This window comes from Neolamprologus multifasciatus, chromosome 5 (assembly GCF_963576455.1).
Source record: "Neolamprologus multifasciatus chromosome 5, fNeoMul1.2, whole genome shotgun sequence".
Lineage (NCBI taxonomy): Eukaryota > Metazoa > Chordata > Actinopteri > Cichliformes > Cichlidae > Neolamprologus > Neolamprologus multifasciatus.
Window position 1 is genome coordinate 15526486 of NC_140443.1, and position 14736 is coordinate 15541221.

General features: G+C 36.7%; 1 protein-coding gene across 4 annotated transcripts in view; it reads left to right on the forward strand.

Annotated features, from left to right (window-relative positions):
• The first annotated feature begins 8149 nt into the window (after positions 1–8149).
• cfap20dc (CFAP20 domain containing) overlaps positions 8150–14736 on the forward strand; it is a 35735-nt gene continuing 29148 nt past the window's right edge. For 2 of the 4 annotated variants that reach the window (XM_085161225.1, XM_085161227.1), the window contains exons 1-9: positions 8150–8304; positions 8441–8543; positions 8845–8938; positions 9038–9110; positions 10096–10210; positions 10371–10518; positions 10968–11114; positions 13269–13384; positions 13576–13678. In XM_085161225.1, the coding sequence (XP_085017351.1) occupies positions 8165–8304; positions 8441–8543; positions 8845–8938; positions 9038–9110; positions 10096–10210; positions 10371–10518; positions 10968–11114; positions 13269–13384; positions 13576–13678 (1039 nt within the window). In that variant the 5' untranslated portion in view covers positions 8150–8164. The remainder of the gene's footprint in view (positions 8305–8440; positions 8544–8844; positions 8939–9037; positions 9111–10095; positions 10211–10370; positions 10519–10967; positions 11115–13268; positions 13385–13575; positions 13679–14736) is intronic. The other 2 variants (XM_085161224.1, XM_085161226.1) reach the window with 1 other exon arrangement.

A 14736-nucleotide genomic window follows, 5' to 3' on the forward strand; every position in this document is an offset into this window, starting at 1 on the left:
CACTATCCCCTTTCAAAACAGCCAGTGTGCATAGACTTAAATGCTACACTGACAACCTGATGTGTATTTGGCTTTGGTTAGATATAGTTAAAGAAAATATAGTTAAAGAAAAAAAATGACAAAAAAATGGAAAAAATCCACAATGTGTTATAAACATTACAGTTTACTTTAAATCACATATAACAGTGCATTATTGTTATAAGATTAGAAAGATTTTCTCATTTTTTGCATTTTGTTGTTGCACTAACATTCGTGAAAATTGCACAGATTTTTCACCTCTATATAAACTGTTATAAACCTGTGACAGATTGTTATGTTACATTTATCAGAAACCATAATACTACTGTCACACTAGGGACAGTGGTTTGAGGCTTTGGCACAACCGAAACTACTGTGACTGTTTGCCATGAAGCTCTTGTCTTGTTGTCTATGATGCGGTGGCTCTGAGGACAGGGACCAGATCTGCAACTCCTGGCAGACAATTGTTGTCTTCAAAGTAATTTTGAGTTGGCAATAAGATGGGATGAGTCTGCTATCACTCTGTTATCAGTCTGCTACGAGTTTGTTATTGAATGGGGTCAAGCTGGCAATTACATGCAATCTGTTTGTGGTAATACACTGATTAACTGTGATAAATTGGATAAAATAGCAAATCTGTTGCCATCTGTTGCAAGTCTACTGCCATCTACATAGCCAGAAATTCACATTAACTATTTACATTTAGAGTCCAACTAGAACCTCATAGATGTGAATCAGAAATTCAGAAATCCCTCCATAAATGGTGATGTAGTTGCTGCACAATGGCAGTTTAAGTGCAGAATGATATTGAAAGCAATTGAAGATTGAAATTATTTCCAGCTTTTGCCAATCTGTGATTGAGTCGGAGTCGGACGGTGATTATTTAGAGCAGGTAGTTTGCCTCCCAACAGGTGACCTGTTCACTTGCCTTGGATTGAAAAATGTCCAGTTTGGTAGTGTAACTACTTACAAATGGTTGCCAAATGTGAAAAAATTCAAAGAAATCGCTTTAAAATTTTGGGGAAAATATCTCACTATTTCACACATAATGCACATTTTACAAGCCATCCAGTCAGTGAAAGATAGCCAGTGTTGTACCAGTACTGAACAACTACAATGTGGTAGTTTATATTGTGTCTCTGAGTATGCATACATAATAATATGGGAAATTGGGAAAAATAGCTCTAAGTGCCTTGGTCACAAGGTAGATTAATCAGTCAAAAAAAAAAAAAAAGAAAATCCAACAACAACAACTCCAATATATGATTAAGCAAACCTATCCCCCTTTTAAAAGTATTTTACTTGAGTTCAGCAATTGTGGCAAAACAACAAACAGACCCAGAGTGGGAATGAATAAAGCCTCCGTATCTTCCATTGCCGTGTGCTGTTAGTCTGTTTTACCAGAACATTAATAGTGCTTGCTGACATGAGCCTTGCTAGCACAAAAGTTCCGGTACTCTGAGCTCTTGTCATAAGGAATTAGCTTTTGCAGTAATGGCTTACGCCCCCCAAAGTCCCCAGGTTAATTCATTTATTATTGGAAATCTAAAGTGTATTAGGCATGATGCAGTCGTTTCAATACAAGGATAAAGATTCTGTGTCACCCACTTTAATAGGCGAGTGTAAAATGAGCAATACTTGTGATAACTACACATTATGAGCATATTTGTTGGCGTAATGTGTTTGATCAACACTGACGTTCGCCCTATTGAAATCAAAAGCTCTATCCAGCTACACCCATTTGTTAAATATACAAGGATTCTCCTTTGTGTGAATGGGTGCCATGTTGTGCTACAGCTAGTATTTAATAACTACTACACACACAACCTTTTGTGAAGTCTTTATATGCCAGTGTAAATGTTCCATTTACTTTTGACACACACGAAAGTCAAGTTTGAGTGCCTTTTAAAACATCTGACAAATTAACTGTATAAGGGAAAAAAGAAACACTTTCAGCATTAACATCAAGTGGAATCATGATCAGAACTGCAGATATTTTAGCGGTGCTCTGCCTAATGTGTGATGAGGAGTTTTGCCTTGGGAAAAGATATTGGTCATATATTCAAGAGAAAAAGAAAAAAAAGATTACAAGGCCAACTGGTTTTAAGAATTCAGGGCCCTCTGCATTGTATTGTAACTGTGTGATTTATGCCATATGTTTTCATCTTTTTGTGTAGAAAATAATATTAGACCTGGGGGCTGGGGGTGAACACTGGTGACTTAATGCAGCACAGTCCATTTTTCTTCATTTCCTTTTAGGAGCGCATTACTGTAACCTGCAGAGCTCTCTAGTTATCTTCACAAACATCAGAGAGGCAATGCATTTTCATCATGTGCCTCATGGTCCCAGCCAATTCAAAGATCCACAGCTTTTTGTCTATATTTCACAGATACATTCATCAGTCTTTGCTCTTCCAAAACCTTGTCTCAGGGCATGTTTAAGGGGTTTTACTATGTGTGTGTGTGTTGTGTTCATTGACACGCTTCCTTGCACCCCAAGCAACACACCTCGGTCATAAAAAGCAATTATTAATCGTCAAATTCAGAACCCTAAATCTTTAAATACACAAAGTGTCTCCAGCCATGCATGCGAATTATCACCTGTCACTGAGGTGTCCAGTATTTTCAGAACAACAGTGAAATGAAATTTGGAAACAGCGTACTTTGACAAATTAATCAGCACCCTCCTTCATGATTTTACCGACTGCCTCAGGCTAATTTTAATTAATGACAGTCCTCTTCTCGTTTTTCTGTTTTCAGATCACCTTTTGGTACAGTTTTTTTTCTCTTCTAGAGTGACACTTCATTGGATCACAGTATTTTTTTAAACCCAGGGAGGCTATAAAATGGCAAACTATGAAAACAATGATGACATGATTTTCTTTTATTTAATCCACATCAACTGGGATTTTCAGTGAGGGAAAATGTTGCAGAAGACTGTTGCGCATCTTTAGGCTTAAGGGAAGTTTGGTATGTAATTTAAACGAGACAGCTTTGAAATAAAAGTTCTCCTTGTGGGCTACACAAACATGAAGTTACAATTTGCAGAATTTTGAACTAAATACATCAGCAAAATGTGAAGAAACAATGCAACAGTATATCCAAGATCTCTATGCACTGCGTTCCAGAGATATATAGTAAAGTTGAGATATTGCCAGGCATTACCCTTGTATAATACCACAGTAAATCAATGTTGCATCTAGCCTGCCTTGAGTCCAAAGAAGAGAGAGAACAAAGAAGTAGAACTGATGCTGAGACAGTAAACAGAACAATGTCTGAAGCTTCTTCAAGAAATGAAATGATAAAAATGAAAATAAAAATGCAACAAGAATAAACATTTGCACCACTTTCCATCGCCTCAGACAGCTTTTGGAGAAAAAAAGGAATTAAGTTTGATGCTGAACTTGATTCTTCTAGACTGCTAAGTAAACTGTTGTTAATAGTATGATTAATACTATTCACATGTGACTATTACCACCTCAGGACCTCTAGTAATTTGTAATATTTTCAAAGAACCATGCTGATATGTCTTTCATTTTTAAATAAAAAAAAAAACACCTAGCACAAATCACAGAGGTAAAATTTTTTCTGCCCAAATATGGCATATTGATCCTTTTTTTTTTTTGCTGTGATTTTATGCAGTCTGAACCTATGTTCTGCCTCTTTACAGCACGGGAGTTATGGAGCCAACATTGGTAATTATAAATAAAAGTTTGGATAGCATTATAGGCCCAAATTTAGGAGGACTCCTGTCGCAGCACAGCATGGAAATCCATTCATGGACACAAGAAGGAAAAAAACCCCAAAAAACTGTGAAATCTCCACGAACGGATGGACAACATGTTGCTGCTTTTCAGCAGACTCAACAGTTGGTATACTATTAATGTAGCCGCTGACCACAGATGTCAGCAAAGCACAGACTTTTCTTATCCCACGTGAATGCAGTGCACAGATGGAGGCGGTTGGTGGGGGAAATTTTGATCATAAAATCATGGTAAAACTTTTCCTAAAATGCTGCCCCCTCTGTGTTCACTATTTCTGATGAGAAATCTCACATATTTTACCTTTAATACATTTTAAAGTGCTTGTTCTTTCCAAAAAAAAAAAGCTTTAAAACATATTTTACTCATGTGTACGTGTTTGTGCCTATGTATCTGAACACATTTCATGGTCGTGTCCCTTGAGCCGTGGCATGTTTGTACATAATGGGCAGCTAAGTACGTTATGTCACATTCTCCTAAGAGTAATTTTAATGGAAACACAGATTTTGGTATTTTGTCTTTTAATGGTTCCACTGCTATTTTCAAAATAAAAAAGCTGCAATGCTTCCACTAAATGTTTCTCTGTAATGTACGTGTTCCCACTGACCTCTTGGTAATCCTAGTAGACTAGCTGAAAGCAATTCTATAAAGAATAAAAACAAAAGAACACAGTGACCTAAATATGTCTTCAGATATAAAAGAAAAGCTGGCCTTTCAAGGTGATACTGTTTATTAAACCAGAAGCTGGGACCTTTTGCTCAAGCTCACAGCTTGCTGTTGAAATTCACACTATAAAATCTGGCACAGTATGTATACAAAATTTAACTGAATGCCGTGCAGTGCAATGCTGTGAAAAAAAAATCACTTCACATAGTAAGGACTTAAGTCTGAGGAGATATTCGAATTGAGCTAAGACAAAAGCCCTTTTCAAGGGTATGGGGTTGAGATGTAGGTTGTGCTATATTTGAAACATTAAGTGAAATAGGGCTTCATGAGAAACATGAGCAGATATAATGGACTGCTGTGTTGTAATGTAAGCTTTGCGATTTCCTGCTCAGTTGCTATCAAAAGACTAGCATAAAGCTTTTTGAAACACAAAAGCCGTAGTAGTCCAGAATTTGTCCCACGTGTCACAGCTAGCAAAAGGAAGAAGGAAGTTAATGACCGTGATATCTGACTCCTCACTGTGATTAGTTTGTCTTTTTGAACTTGTGATGACACTCAAGGGAAGCATGTGTTCATATTCCAAGGCTGCACATTTATGATGACTACATACTTTGGAGGTTATCGCATATCTGCAAATGAATAAGTAGAATCTGCAGGAAAAATACTTTTCAGATGTGAGTTTTCTCATTCTGTATGCTGTTATACTATTCACTAATCATGTTTTAGCAGGCGTTGGTTGCATGCAAGTACACAGTCTTTGTGAGGAACAAAAGAGGGAACTCATAAAACTACCACCTACCACCTATCATCTGACAATGATTTACGTTAATTCATCTGAATTCATAAGCTATAGCTGGCAAACTGAACACAAATTATAATATATTAGCCTAGGCTGGGGTTAAGAAAAAACAGAAACCCACTTGCATAATGGGATCCATTCCTTTTGGTGGTTAAACGATCTTTTTTCTTTCTTTTTTTTATGCTGAAAGAAGCAAAGCATTTAGAAGAAAAAACCCAGACTGGATCAATACAAATGGCTTTAAGGTAGAGGTCTGCTACTATACTCTGAAATGCTCATCTGTAAGGTTCAATCCCTGCATTCAAATCATGTGTAAATGCAATGCGTAGTCATGGAAATGATTAGTTTAACTCAGAAGCCCTGAACTGCACAATAGTTTCACAATAAAGCCTGTATTTTGAGAGTATCAGTGACATGACTGTGGTCATTCCATTGAAATCCTCTGTGTTGCAGTCACCCTACAACATTTCAGAACTAACATTGAGAACAGTAATTGATGTGTTTTGACTGTTGTAAATGAATAGATTCTTTTCAAAATAATGACTGAATAATTAGTCATAATTAAGTATGCTAACAAGAGCTGATTTATTAAGTGATTTCTCCATACCGGCTTCATCAGTGTTCACTGCATGCCAGGCTTTATTTTAATGATGCTGTCTGTCCCAATCAGCGTCAAGCCATTTCTGCAGAGAAAAAAGTCAATTATGAACCTTTCAAAGTACCATGCTCTGTTGACGCTGTTTCTGATCTTGCACACATCTTACACACAATTCTGCATCCATAATAAAATAGCTACGAAGAAAGGACAGACTATATAGAGACTACAAGCCAGTGGTTGATGGATTTTCTTCACCTTAGTACTCTCTATTAAGGTTAGGTAAAGAATATAATGAGCTGTTACACTTGATAGATTGTATATGTTATATACTGAACAGCATAAGATAATCTTAAGTATTACATATCTTCCAATACCACACTCATAAAAGGTTATCAACCATTAAAACAAGACTTTCTGTTCTGCTGTGGATAGATTTGTAAAGGTATCTAATTATGTAAGAAGAGTTAATAATAAGAAAGGCATCTGCGAAGCAAGGAGTACCAACAATAATTCAATGTGTGAATTGTAGCCTATCTGCTTTAAGGTTTGCCATGCTAATTCTTGTAGCATGGTTATTTGAGTTACCCTTTTTCTTCAAATAAGCTCAAAGTCATCTGGCTATTCTCCTCTGACCTCTGACATCAGCAAGACATTTTTACCCAGAGCTACCTCCACTGCCACTCACTTGATATCTTCTCTTTTTCAGACCTTTCTCCGTAAACCCTACAGATGGTTTTGTGGGGAAATCTTAGTAGATCATCAGTTTCGGAAATATTTTGACCAGCTTGCCCGTCACCAAAAACCACACTGCACTCAAAGTGACTTAAATAGACTTTCTTCCCCATTCTGATGTTCTATTTGAACTTCAGTAGGTCATCTTGACCACGTCTACATGCTTAAATGCAATGAGTTGCTGGATTTAATTGGTTTATTAGATATTTGCATCAATGAGCAGCTGAAGAGGGGTACCTAACAAAGTGGCCAGTGAGTGTATACTTGACATTTGACAAACTGGAGACGTGTGTTTGGTTATTCATCTGCTGGTATAAGAATTTTCACAGTTCACAACATTATATTTTTGTTGCAATGCTGAGTTTTAAGATGTTGGTGTTATTGCACTGAACACTAAAATCCCTCACAATGAAAATGACTGCAGTACTTGTTTGGCAAACTCACTGTAGTCATCATAGGTGCGAGTGGATAGATTTCTTTGTTTTCCTTTGTTCTATATCCATAAATAACTGAGACCACGTCGTATTTGAAGTCGGATACAAGCAAAAAATGTTAATAAGCTGTAAGACATACAGTTGTACTTCCGGATGTTTCCTCCCTGAGTAGCTAATTAAAAGACATCTTTTTGATCTCATAATAGCTTTGCTGCCAGGGTAAACAAAGCAAGTGACAATGACACAATAATGGATTTTAGCATTTCAAGAGAGGCTAGAACTTAAACACTGGTCTATTTTTAACTGTTTGTTAAGCAGCACCTTTAGGAATGATATTCTTGGGATAATTAACACATCTTAGATTTTGCAACTCCACAAATATTTCTTGATAAAAAAAATGTATTTTTCTGAGGTTTCTTTTCACTGCTAAACTCTCCATCTACATTGTCTGGCAACATGAAATATGATGAGACATAAAAGATAACTTATTTCTCTCAAATAAAAAAAACCCGCAGTGAAATCCAATAAAAGTGGCCTATAACAAACTTTGGTTGTGGAAAAAAGCAGAGTCAAAGGACATTTCGTGAGCTTTCTTGTTTAAATCTTTCAAATTTCATTGTGCTACATTTTGTCAATAATGGGGCGAATTTATACGATGAGTAACTATTATGTCTGATTAATTTATAGCACCCTGTCAGAAGTAGGCCGCTAATCTTGCCATCACATTAATTTCAAAATTGCGTTAACTGCGTGTCAGACAGGATTTTTTCTAAAAAGAAGTGAAAGTAGGTTATTTGCCTATTGGATTTCATGAGTGGCAGGTAAACGACAACAGCTATTTACAATAAAAATAGCAGGTGAGAATTGTTTGAGTCACCTGTGCCGATTTAATTATTCCAGTTACCAGTTGTTTTTACAGACAAAAGGTATATTAAAAAATGACTAATTACCTCTGTCGGAAGGCTTAGGAAAAATGACTGGTTAGTTAACCTTTGGTCAGGTATCGCTTTATAAGACATGTCAGATTTGGATTGTGGGGTTAATCTGTATTCTAATAGGGATTTTGTTCAGGTTAAGGTAAGCGGAAACACACAAACAACATAAACAGAAACACTCGCGATATTTGAGCTCTACAAGCGGGACTTTGCCGGTTGCTATGGAGACGTGTCCAGAGTTAACTAAACTGGTGTTCCTCAACTGCCTTTATCATTTGAACAGGGGTGTACGCCCACGTCAAATTAGTATTTTCACACCGCTGACGTTGTGTCATGTAAAATGTTCAGGAATAATTATCAGGTAAGCTTATTTTAACCCAATCAATTTAACCCTTTATTTACTAAAATTCTTACCCTGTGTATAAAAATACAATTTCCTCATAGCTGATATGAGCTTCAGGCTGATGTAACATCGACTGCAGGCTAGCGAGAACTAGTTGTTTCTTGCAGGGTGGAGCTGTGGTTGAGATCTTCAGTGGACAAGGAAAAGACCCTGCGGCTAAATGGAAACTCTGCGGAGGGCCGTCAGCCATATATAAAGTTAGTTATTTATTTTTTAGAGCTGTTTGTTTAACTTACTATTAGCTTATTACTAGTAACGTAATCACACTAACCTAGGTTTTATATCCTCTCAAAGACAATCTGGCACCTGCATATGAGGACTGAAACAATTGCATTTCTCTAAACATATATTAGACTTATTCAGATAAAAAGGAAACAAACAAAACTAAATACACAAAAGAAATTGTGCATTTCTGAGAGCAGTTACACAACAGGTAGTCTTCTGGTCATAACATACGGAGACTGAGCAATTCCTCTTATGCATTATTTTCTCCCTTAGGAGTATAATAAAGAAGTCAAAGGATGTGTTTACTGTCTGGATGGAAGCAGCCAGACAGTCAAGATGCAAATGCCAGAGAATGGCAAAATGTCTCGTAAGTCTCTACTACTTTCATACAAGTGTGCAACTTGTTGTTTTGTTTAATTCTAAATATTAATAGTAACTCATTCTTTTCTTTTCTTTTTCTTCTTAGTTGGACTTCTCCAAAGATTTTTGGTGCTTCAAGTCAATGTTTCTCACGGTCATGACTTTTCTGCTGAGCTTGTGTAAGTAGCGCAGAGATTGTTCTTATGGTACAAATGTTATAAATGTTAATTCAATTGACTAACTTCAACATTTCGGTATAAATCTTTAACATTCTGGCTGAAAAATGTATGCGAGTGGAACAAAATAACATTTTATGTACTCACTTAGAGTACTTGCTTATTGTAATGTACAGTGAAAAATGCTTTTCCAGTAATGTACAGTGTGACAAAGAAATAGTGATTGAATAACAATGGGCTCACAGTGAAAACAGCTTGTTTACATCTGGTAGGATAAAACCCATCAAGCCACTTAGAAAACAAAGTGCCTCATTGACTGTTATGTAACAGCCTAAATAACCATTTATTATTAAGATATTGTTCAACAATTTGTTACAAAGAAGGCTTTTATCTTGTGTGCCACTATAAATTCTGAACAGCCACATTATTACAATGTAGAATGTGAATGTCAAGTGCTCGCTGTTTTTCTCCACAGTTTGCATTTAGTGGCTCTGATTGCATAATGCAATTGTGCGTTCACATATCGTCACTGCTGCATTTAGTCACTGAAAGAAGAATGCCACTCTACATTGTGGATAAAACACACATTATTTCAATCTTTATTCTATTTCAGTCTAATTTGGTAAATTCTATATTTACCCCAAAAAATATTTGGTAAACTGCAGCTTACAGTATGCAGTAGAAACTGCTGTTTGGATATGAAGAACATCAGGGAGAGATATTGTCTGAAATGATTTTCTTACACTTACCTGCTTATTTACTCGCACACTATTTTAAGAATTGGTGAAAACATTGTGTGTCGTTGTTCTTCTTCCATTTGAGTATGTCATGACAGCTGATTTCACAGCGTGAGATAAAAGTGAAACCATCTTTAAGAGCTTACTCTAGAGACCAATAAAGCTCTTTGTTTTCACAGGTCATGATTTCTTAGTGGCACTACTGATGCTGGTGATAATTCATGTTCTACTTTGCTGTCTGTTAATCACAGGATAACTGATTCAGAGGGCCTAAAAAGAAGACTCCACTTATCAACAGTGCATAAAGAGGTGTCTGCCACACTTTTGCATGCAAAGATACCTTTTGTTGGACTGAAACGCAATGTTGTGAGTATCTTATTCATCTTTGACATTCCTTTAGTATTAAATTTGCTGTCCGCTGTTTGTTTGTTTGTTTTTTTCCTTCTCCATGTTTCTTAGTAGGTATTGAGCTTTATCTGTGTGTGGTGCTTTTAACTACAAATTCATATTGTATGTCTTTTCTCAGTGGTCAACATTTTGCATCGACCTTGTATCACTGAGCGGTGAACTGTTCAAGGGATTTTTGACACTGGATGGCATCACATTGTTCGCTACCTGCAAAGTCCGGAGAATCTTCACTGTAAGAACGGAGCATGCAGGAATGTCAGATGATGGTAAAGCAGTTGGTTGCTGGTTTCAAATTTTGAAGTTTTATCGACTTACCCAATACGCTACTCCAAATGTGTTTAATAAAGATACAGTACCTAAGTACTTGCCACAGAAGCAAGCCAGTGGTCTTTGTTCTTGTGGGTTTGTGTGAAATTATGTTTGTGTGTTTGGAGAGATAGAGAGACAAACAGTTGGCTGTTTTTCTGTGGCTGGCTGAGAACTCAGTGGTAGATTTTGTTCAAGGCTGATATGGCTCAGCAGTGATAACAGCTGCACATTACTGGCTGCCTACTGCACACCTACTCTATCTACCAAAAAGGGTGTCTCGGTCAGTTCGTATTTTTCAGTTGATCAAAGTGTTACTTTTGTGGTGTGATGTTATATATTGTAATAATGTGTTTGAGCTTATTTTATAGCTAATATTAGTGTGAGATTGTTACTTTTTCCAATCTAGACATGTTTCGCAGTGGAGCTGGTCTCATGGACTTAATCCCACGCAGTTGCCAGTTCCCACCAGACGTGAACCAAGTCATTCAGGTGTTCAACAGGGAAAATGTGCGAAAGACAGATTTGAGGACTGGTCTTTCTAACTCTGACTGTGGTACGTAAGATAAGACACAAACAAAAAACATTTTGAGAATTGTAATTTCATCAAAAGTAACCATAAAGCGTGCAAAAGTGTAAACTGTCATTAAAATCATATATGAAGTAGCTGTTGCTTTGTTTAACAAAGACGATTTAGACTATTTGGAGTAGGACCCTTTGTTTTTGAGATTGGTAGTCTTTTCAGCAACAGTTTGGAGGAAGGAGTTTTATCTGGAAGGATAACAGTACCCCTTTGCACAAAGCCAGGTTTGTAAAGAAAAAGGCTTTATAAGTTAGGTGTGAAGTAATTTTTCTGCACAAAATCTGAGTTCAATGCCACTGAGCGCTGTTGGGATAAATTGGAGTGCAGACTCAAAGACAGGCCTTATCTTCAGCATCAGTGCCTGACTCCACCAACAATGTTGTGGATGAAATCCCTGCAGCCGGATTTAAAAATCCGTGCAAAGCTCTTGACCCCAGAGGAGATGTGATAGTTACTATAGCATAATAGTGGTGTGTTACAACATTGCAAATTAATGTAATGTTCACAGGGTTAACATAATTTGTCAGATATTTTTGTCCTTTAGTGTAGGTCTTCTTTAATGGATCACAGCAGGTTCATAGCGTTCATTGTTTTGAGAGTAACTTACAAAACAATGTGAGTCTTAATATGTGAGTCTATACATTGAGAGTACACAATATGAGCCACATTCCACCCATGAACTCACTTATTTATACAGATGAATAGGAAACGGTTCACAAATGGTAACATGTAGAGAAAGTGTTTGCTACAAAGGCACTGTGATGATAATCACTTTGTTTTCCTGGAATGAAATTCCCGTGGTCTTCATTTTTGTGTTCATTTGTGCCTCACCTGTACTCAAGGAGCTGCAATTATCTCCTCATACAAAAAGACATGCACCAGTAATCCACTTCTGTCGCCTTTGTGGCCTTTTTTATCAGTGCATATTTATTTGTTCTGACAGCTGTCTAAGTCATGTTGAGTCAACCAGCAGTGCCCATAGAAGAGAGCAGTAACCACACACAAGAAATATCTTTTCATAATTAGCATCTGCATTATTAGCATAACATTCCTAATCATAATTAAAACGATTGCTATTAAAGTAGGCATCCAATTTTGACTTTGACAGAATTGCTGGGTGAATGCTGATCCTTCAATAGCCAAAGTGTCAGAAACTGTTAAAAGTAAGCTACAGCACTTTGTATCATGTGACAACAAACAAGCCCTGATTATCTCTGTGCTTCAGCAAAGACGTTCTCTTAATCCCAAAGACAAAAATTTCTCACAAATTAAAGTCTGTTCTAAAAATATTTGTAGCTTATGCAGACATAGATCTTGTTGTAGTTCTTGCTGTTATATCACTCTTTCAAGTTTCAGGAGGAATGTACACATTCCAGCAGTAAAGTTCAATTAATTTAACTTGCTGCATCACACAAGGGCAACATCAACTCTTTCTCTTCTTAAATCCACCAAAGCTCTGCCTGTTTTTTATTGTAGTGTGTATGTGTGTGTGTGTGTGTGTGTGTGTGTGCGTGTTTTGCAGAGAGCAAAGTATTTGCTCACTCTTCTGATGAGGCTTTGCAAGAAAGTGTGTTTGGCTGTTAACATCAGCAGAGGTGGTCCTGATGAGTCCTGGCACAGATACAGCGGGGTCAAGTTGTCGCCATATCACATCTCCCACTGTAGCCCATTATTTTCACATGATGAAATGGAACAGATTGTTAGATTAAAGAAAAACATCCGTTATATCAGCTCAGCAGTAGAGTCAAATTTGTATCCAATCATTAATTTTCATTCCTCTTAAAATATTTTGCCCATTAGACTCTAATTAAAATGCTAAGCATTAGTAAAGTGCATAGTATTTTCTTGATTGATTATGTTTGCAATATAGTTTAAGAAATGTAATAAAAAAACATATTGCAGTATATAATCTACATAAAAGGGAACGTTCTAAAGATTTTTATTCACAGTTACAAAGGGACTTTAAGGGATCTTTTTAGTTTGAAAGAACACAGCTCTTTCCTCATCTTAATATGCTGGTCTGTGCCCTTCAAACTGAAATGGCCTTATGTAGTAGCATAAGAGAAATCCTACAGGAACTAATCAATTCAGATCAATAACTAATGGGAATGCCTTACTTTTGTGCAGTTCCTACCACTGCCAGATCAACCTGTTATCGGAGAACCAGGCCCCAGGGCATTTTACACACAGCCTCAGGCTCCAGAGCCTCTGGACCACCTCTCCTAACTGGAAGAAATAGCAAGGTAACATAAGATGGAACTGAAAGAAATGTGGTCTCTGTTTTTCCTTTCCAAATTAGTAATCTAACCAATCCTGTAAGAACATACAGCATATCTCTCTGAATGATTTGTATGCCTGCCATAAATTGTATTTACTACAAAACAGAATAAATTTGTCTCTGAACTTGTATGTTTCCTTTGGTTACGTCCCACAGGGATCGAGTAGAATGAACCAAAAGGTTACTACAGAAAGTCAGAGCATTACCAACCAGAGTGAGAATTTATCACATGGAGAACCTTCCCACATTCTCAATGAGGGTAAATTTGACAGAGTACAAAGAGTGATTTATTGAGTCTGAATGCTATCTATGTATGAACAAACCCTGTTTATCTTGCTATTTTATCACTCAAACACTTAGCATTGCTAGTTACAGACTTTATTTATCTATTATCTGTTTGTTTGTTTGTTTTCCTTTCTATTTCTTTGTACACTAGCTCAAGCTGAAGTTATGCTTTTCTGGGCTGCATGTACACCATTGTAACATATGTCTGTGTGGACTGGGAGTGTTGTGTATCTGCAGGAACCCATGCCACATTAAACAAGGTTTAGAAAATGAGGAAGAACCCAGGAAATGGGACTAGATAAATATTTAATTGTAAAATGATATTTAGGGGTTTCAACAGGGATAAAAAAAAAAAACAGTTCTTTAACCCAAAAAGAAAAAAAGAGGCTGAAACCTGAAGAACAAAAATAGTTTTTGGAAAGAAGCCAAAAAAATATATTATTTTCACTTCCTCTGCTCATTTTTTCTGTGCCGACGCTGAGCAGAATGATGATGGGTTATTAAACAGATACTACAAGCACTACTCCCCACACCCTCATTAGGTCATATTTTTTTAGATGTGTTTTTTTGGCATTATGCCTTAATTGAATAGCTGACAGCAAAAAAGGAAACAGAACATTGGGTGAGAGAGGGGTATGATATGCAACACACCCGCTGGCTGTAATCAAACCAGGGGCATTGCAGTTTTGCACTGTGACCTTTCAGTTACTGGGCAGATATGTTATTGTTGAATCTGTGCAGGTCTTGAGGACCACTTTATCTAATTTGCCAACAAAGGAAATGAAGAGTTTATTAGAGTTTAGGTTTGTGAAGCAGATTCACCTTATACTTGCTGATGTGAAGTGTTAGATATAGACACAAAACAACCTATTTTATGAACTTAAATTGTGGTCTGGAAAAACATTTTCATTATACTTTGAATTAAACATTGGTATAATGAAACGAACTGAAACAGATTTTACCACAAATCTTCAGTGCAAAACTAGCTGCCATTGACTCAGTACCTGTGAATGGTTTTTGACACTAAATCCT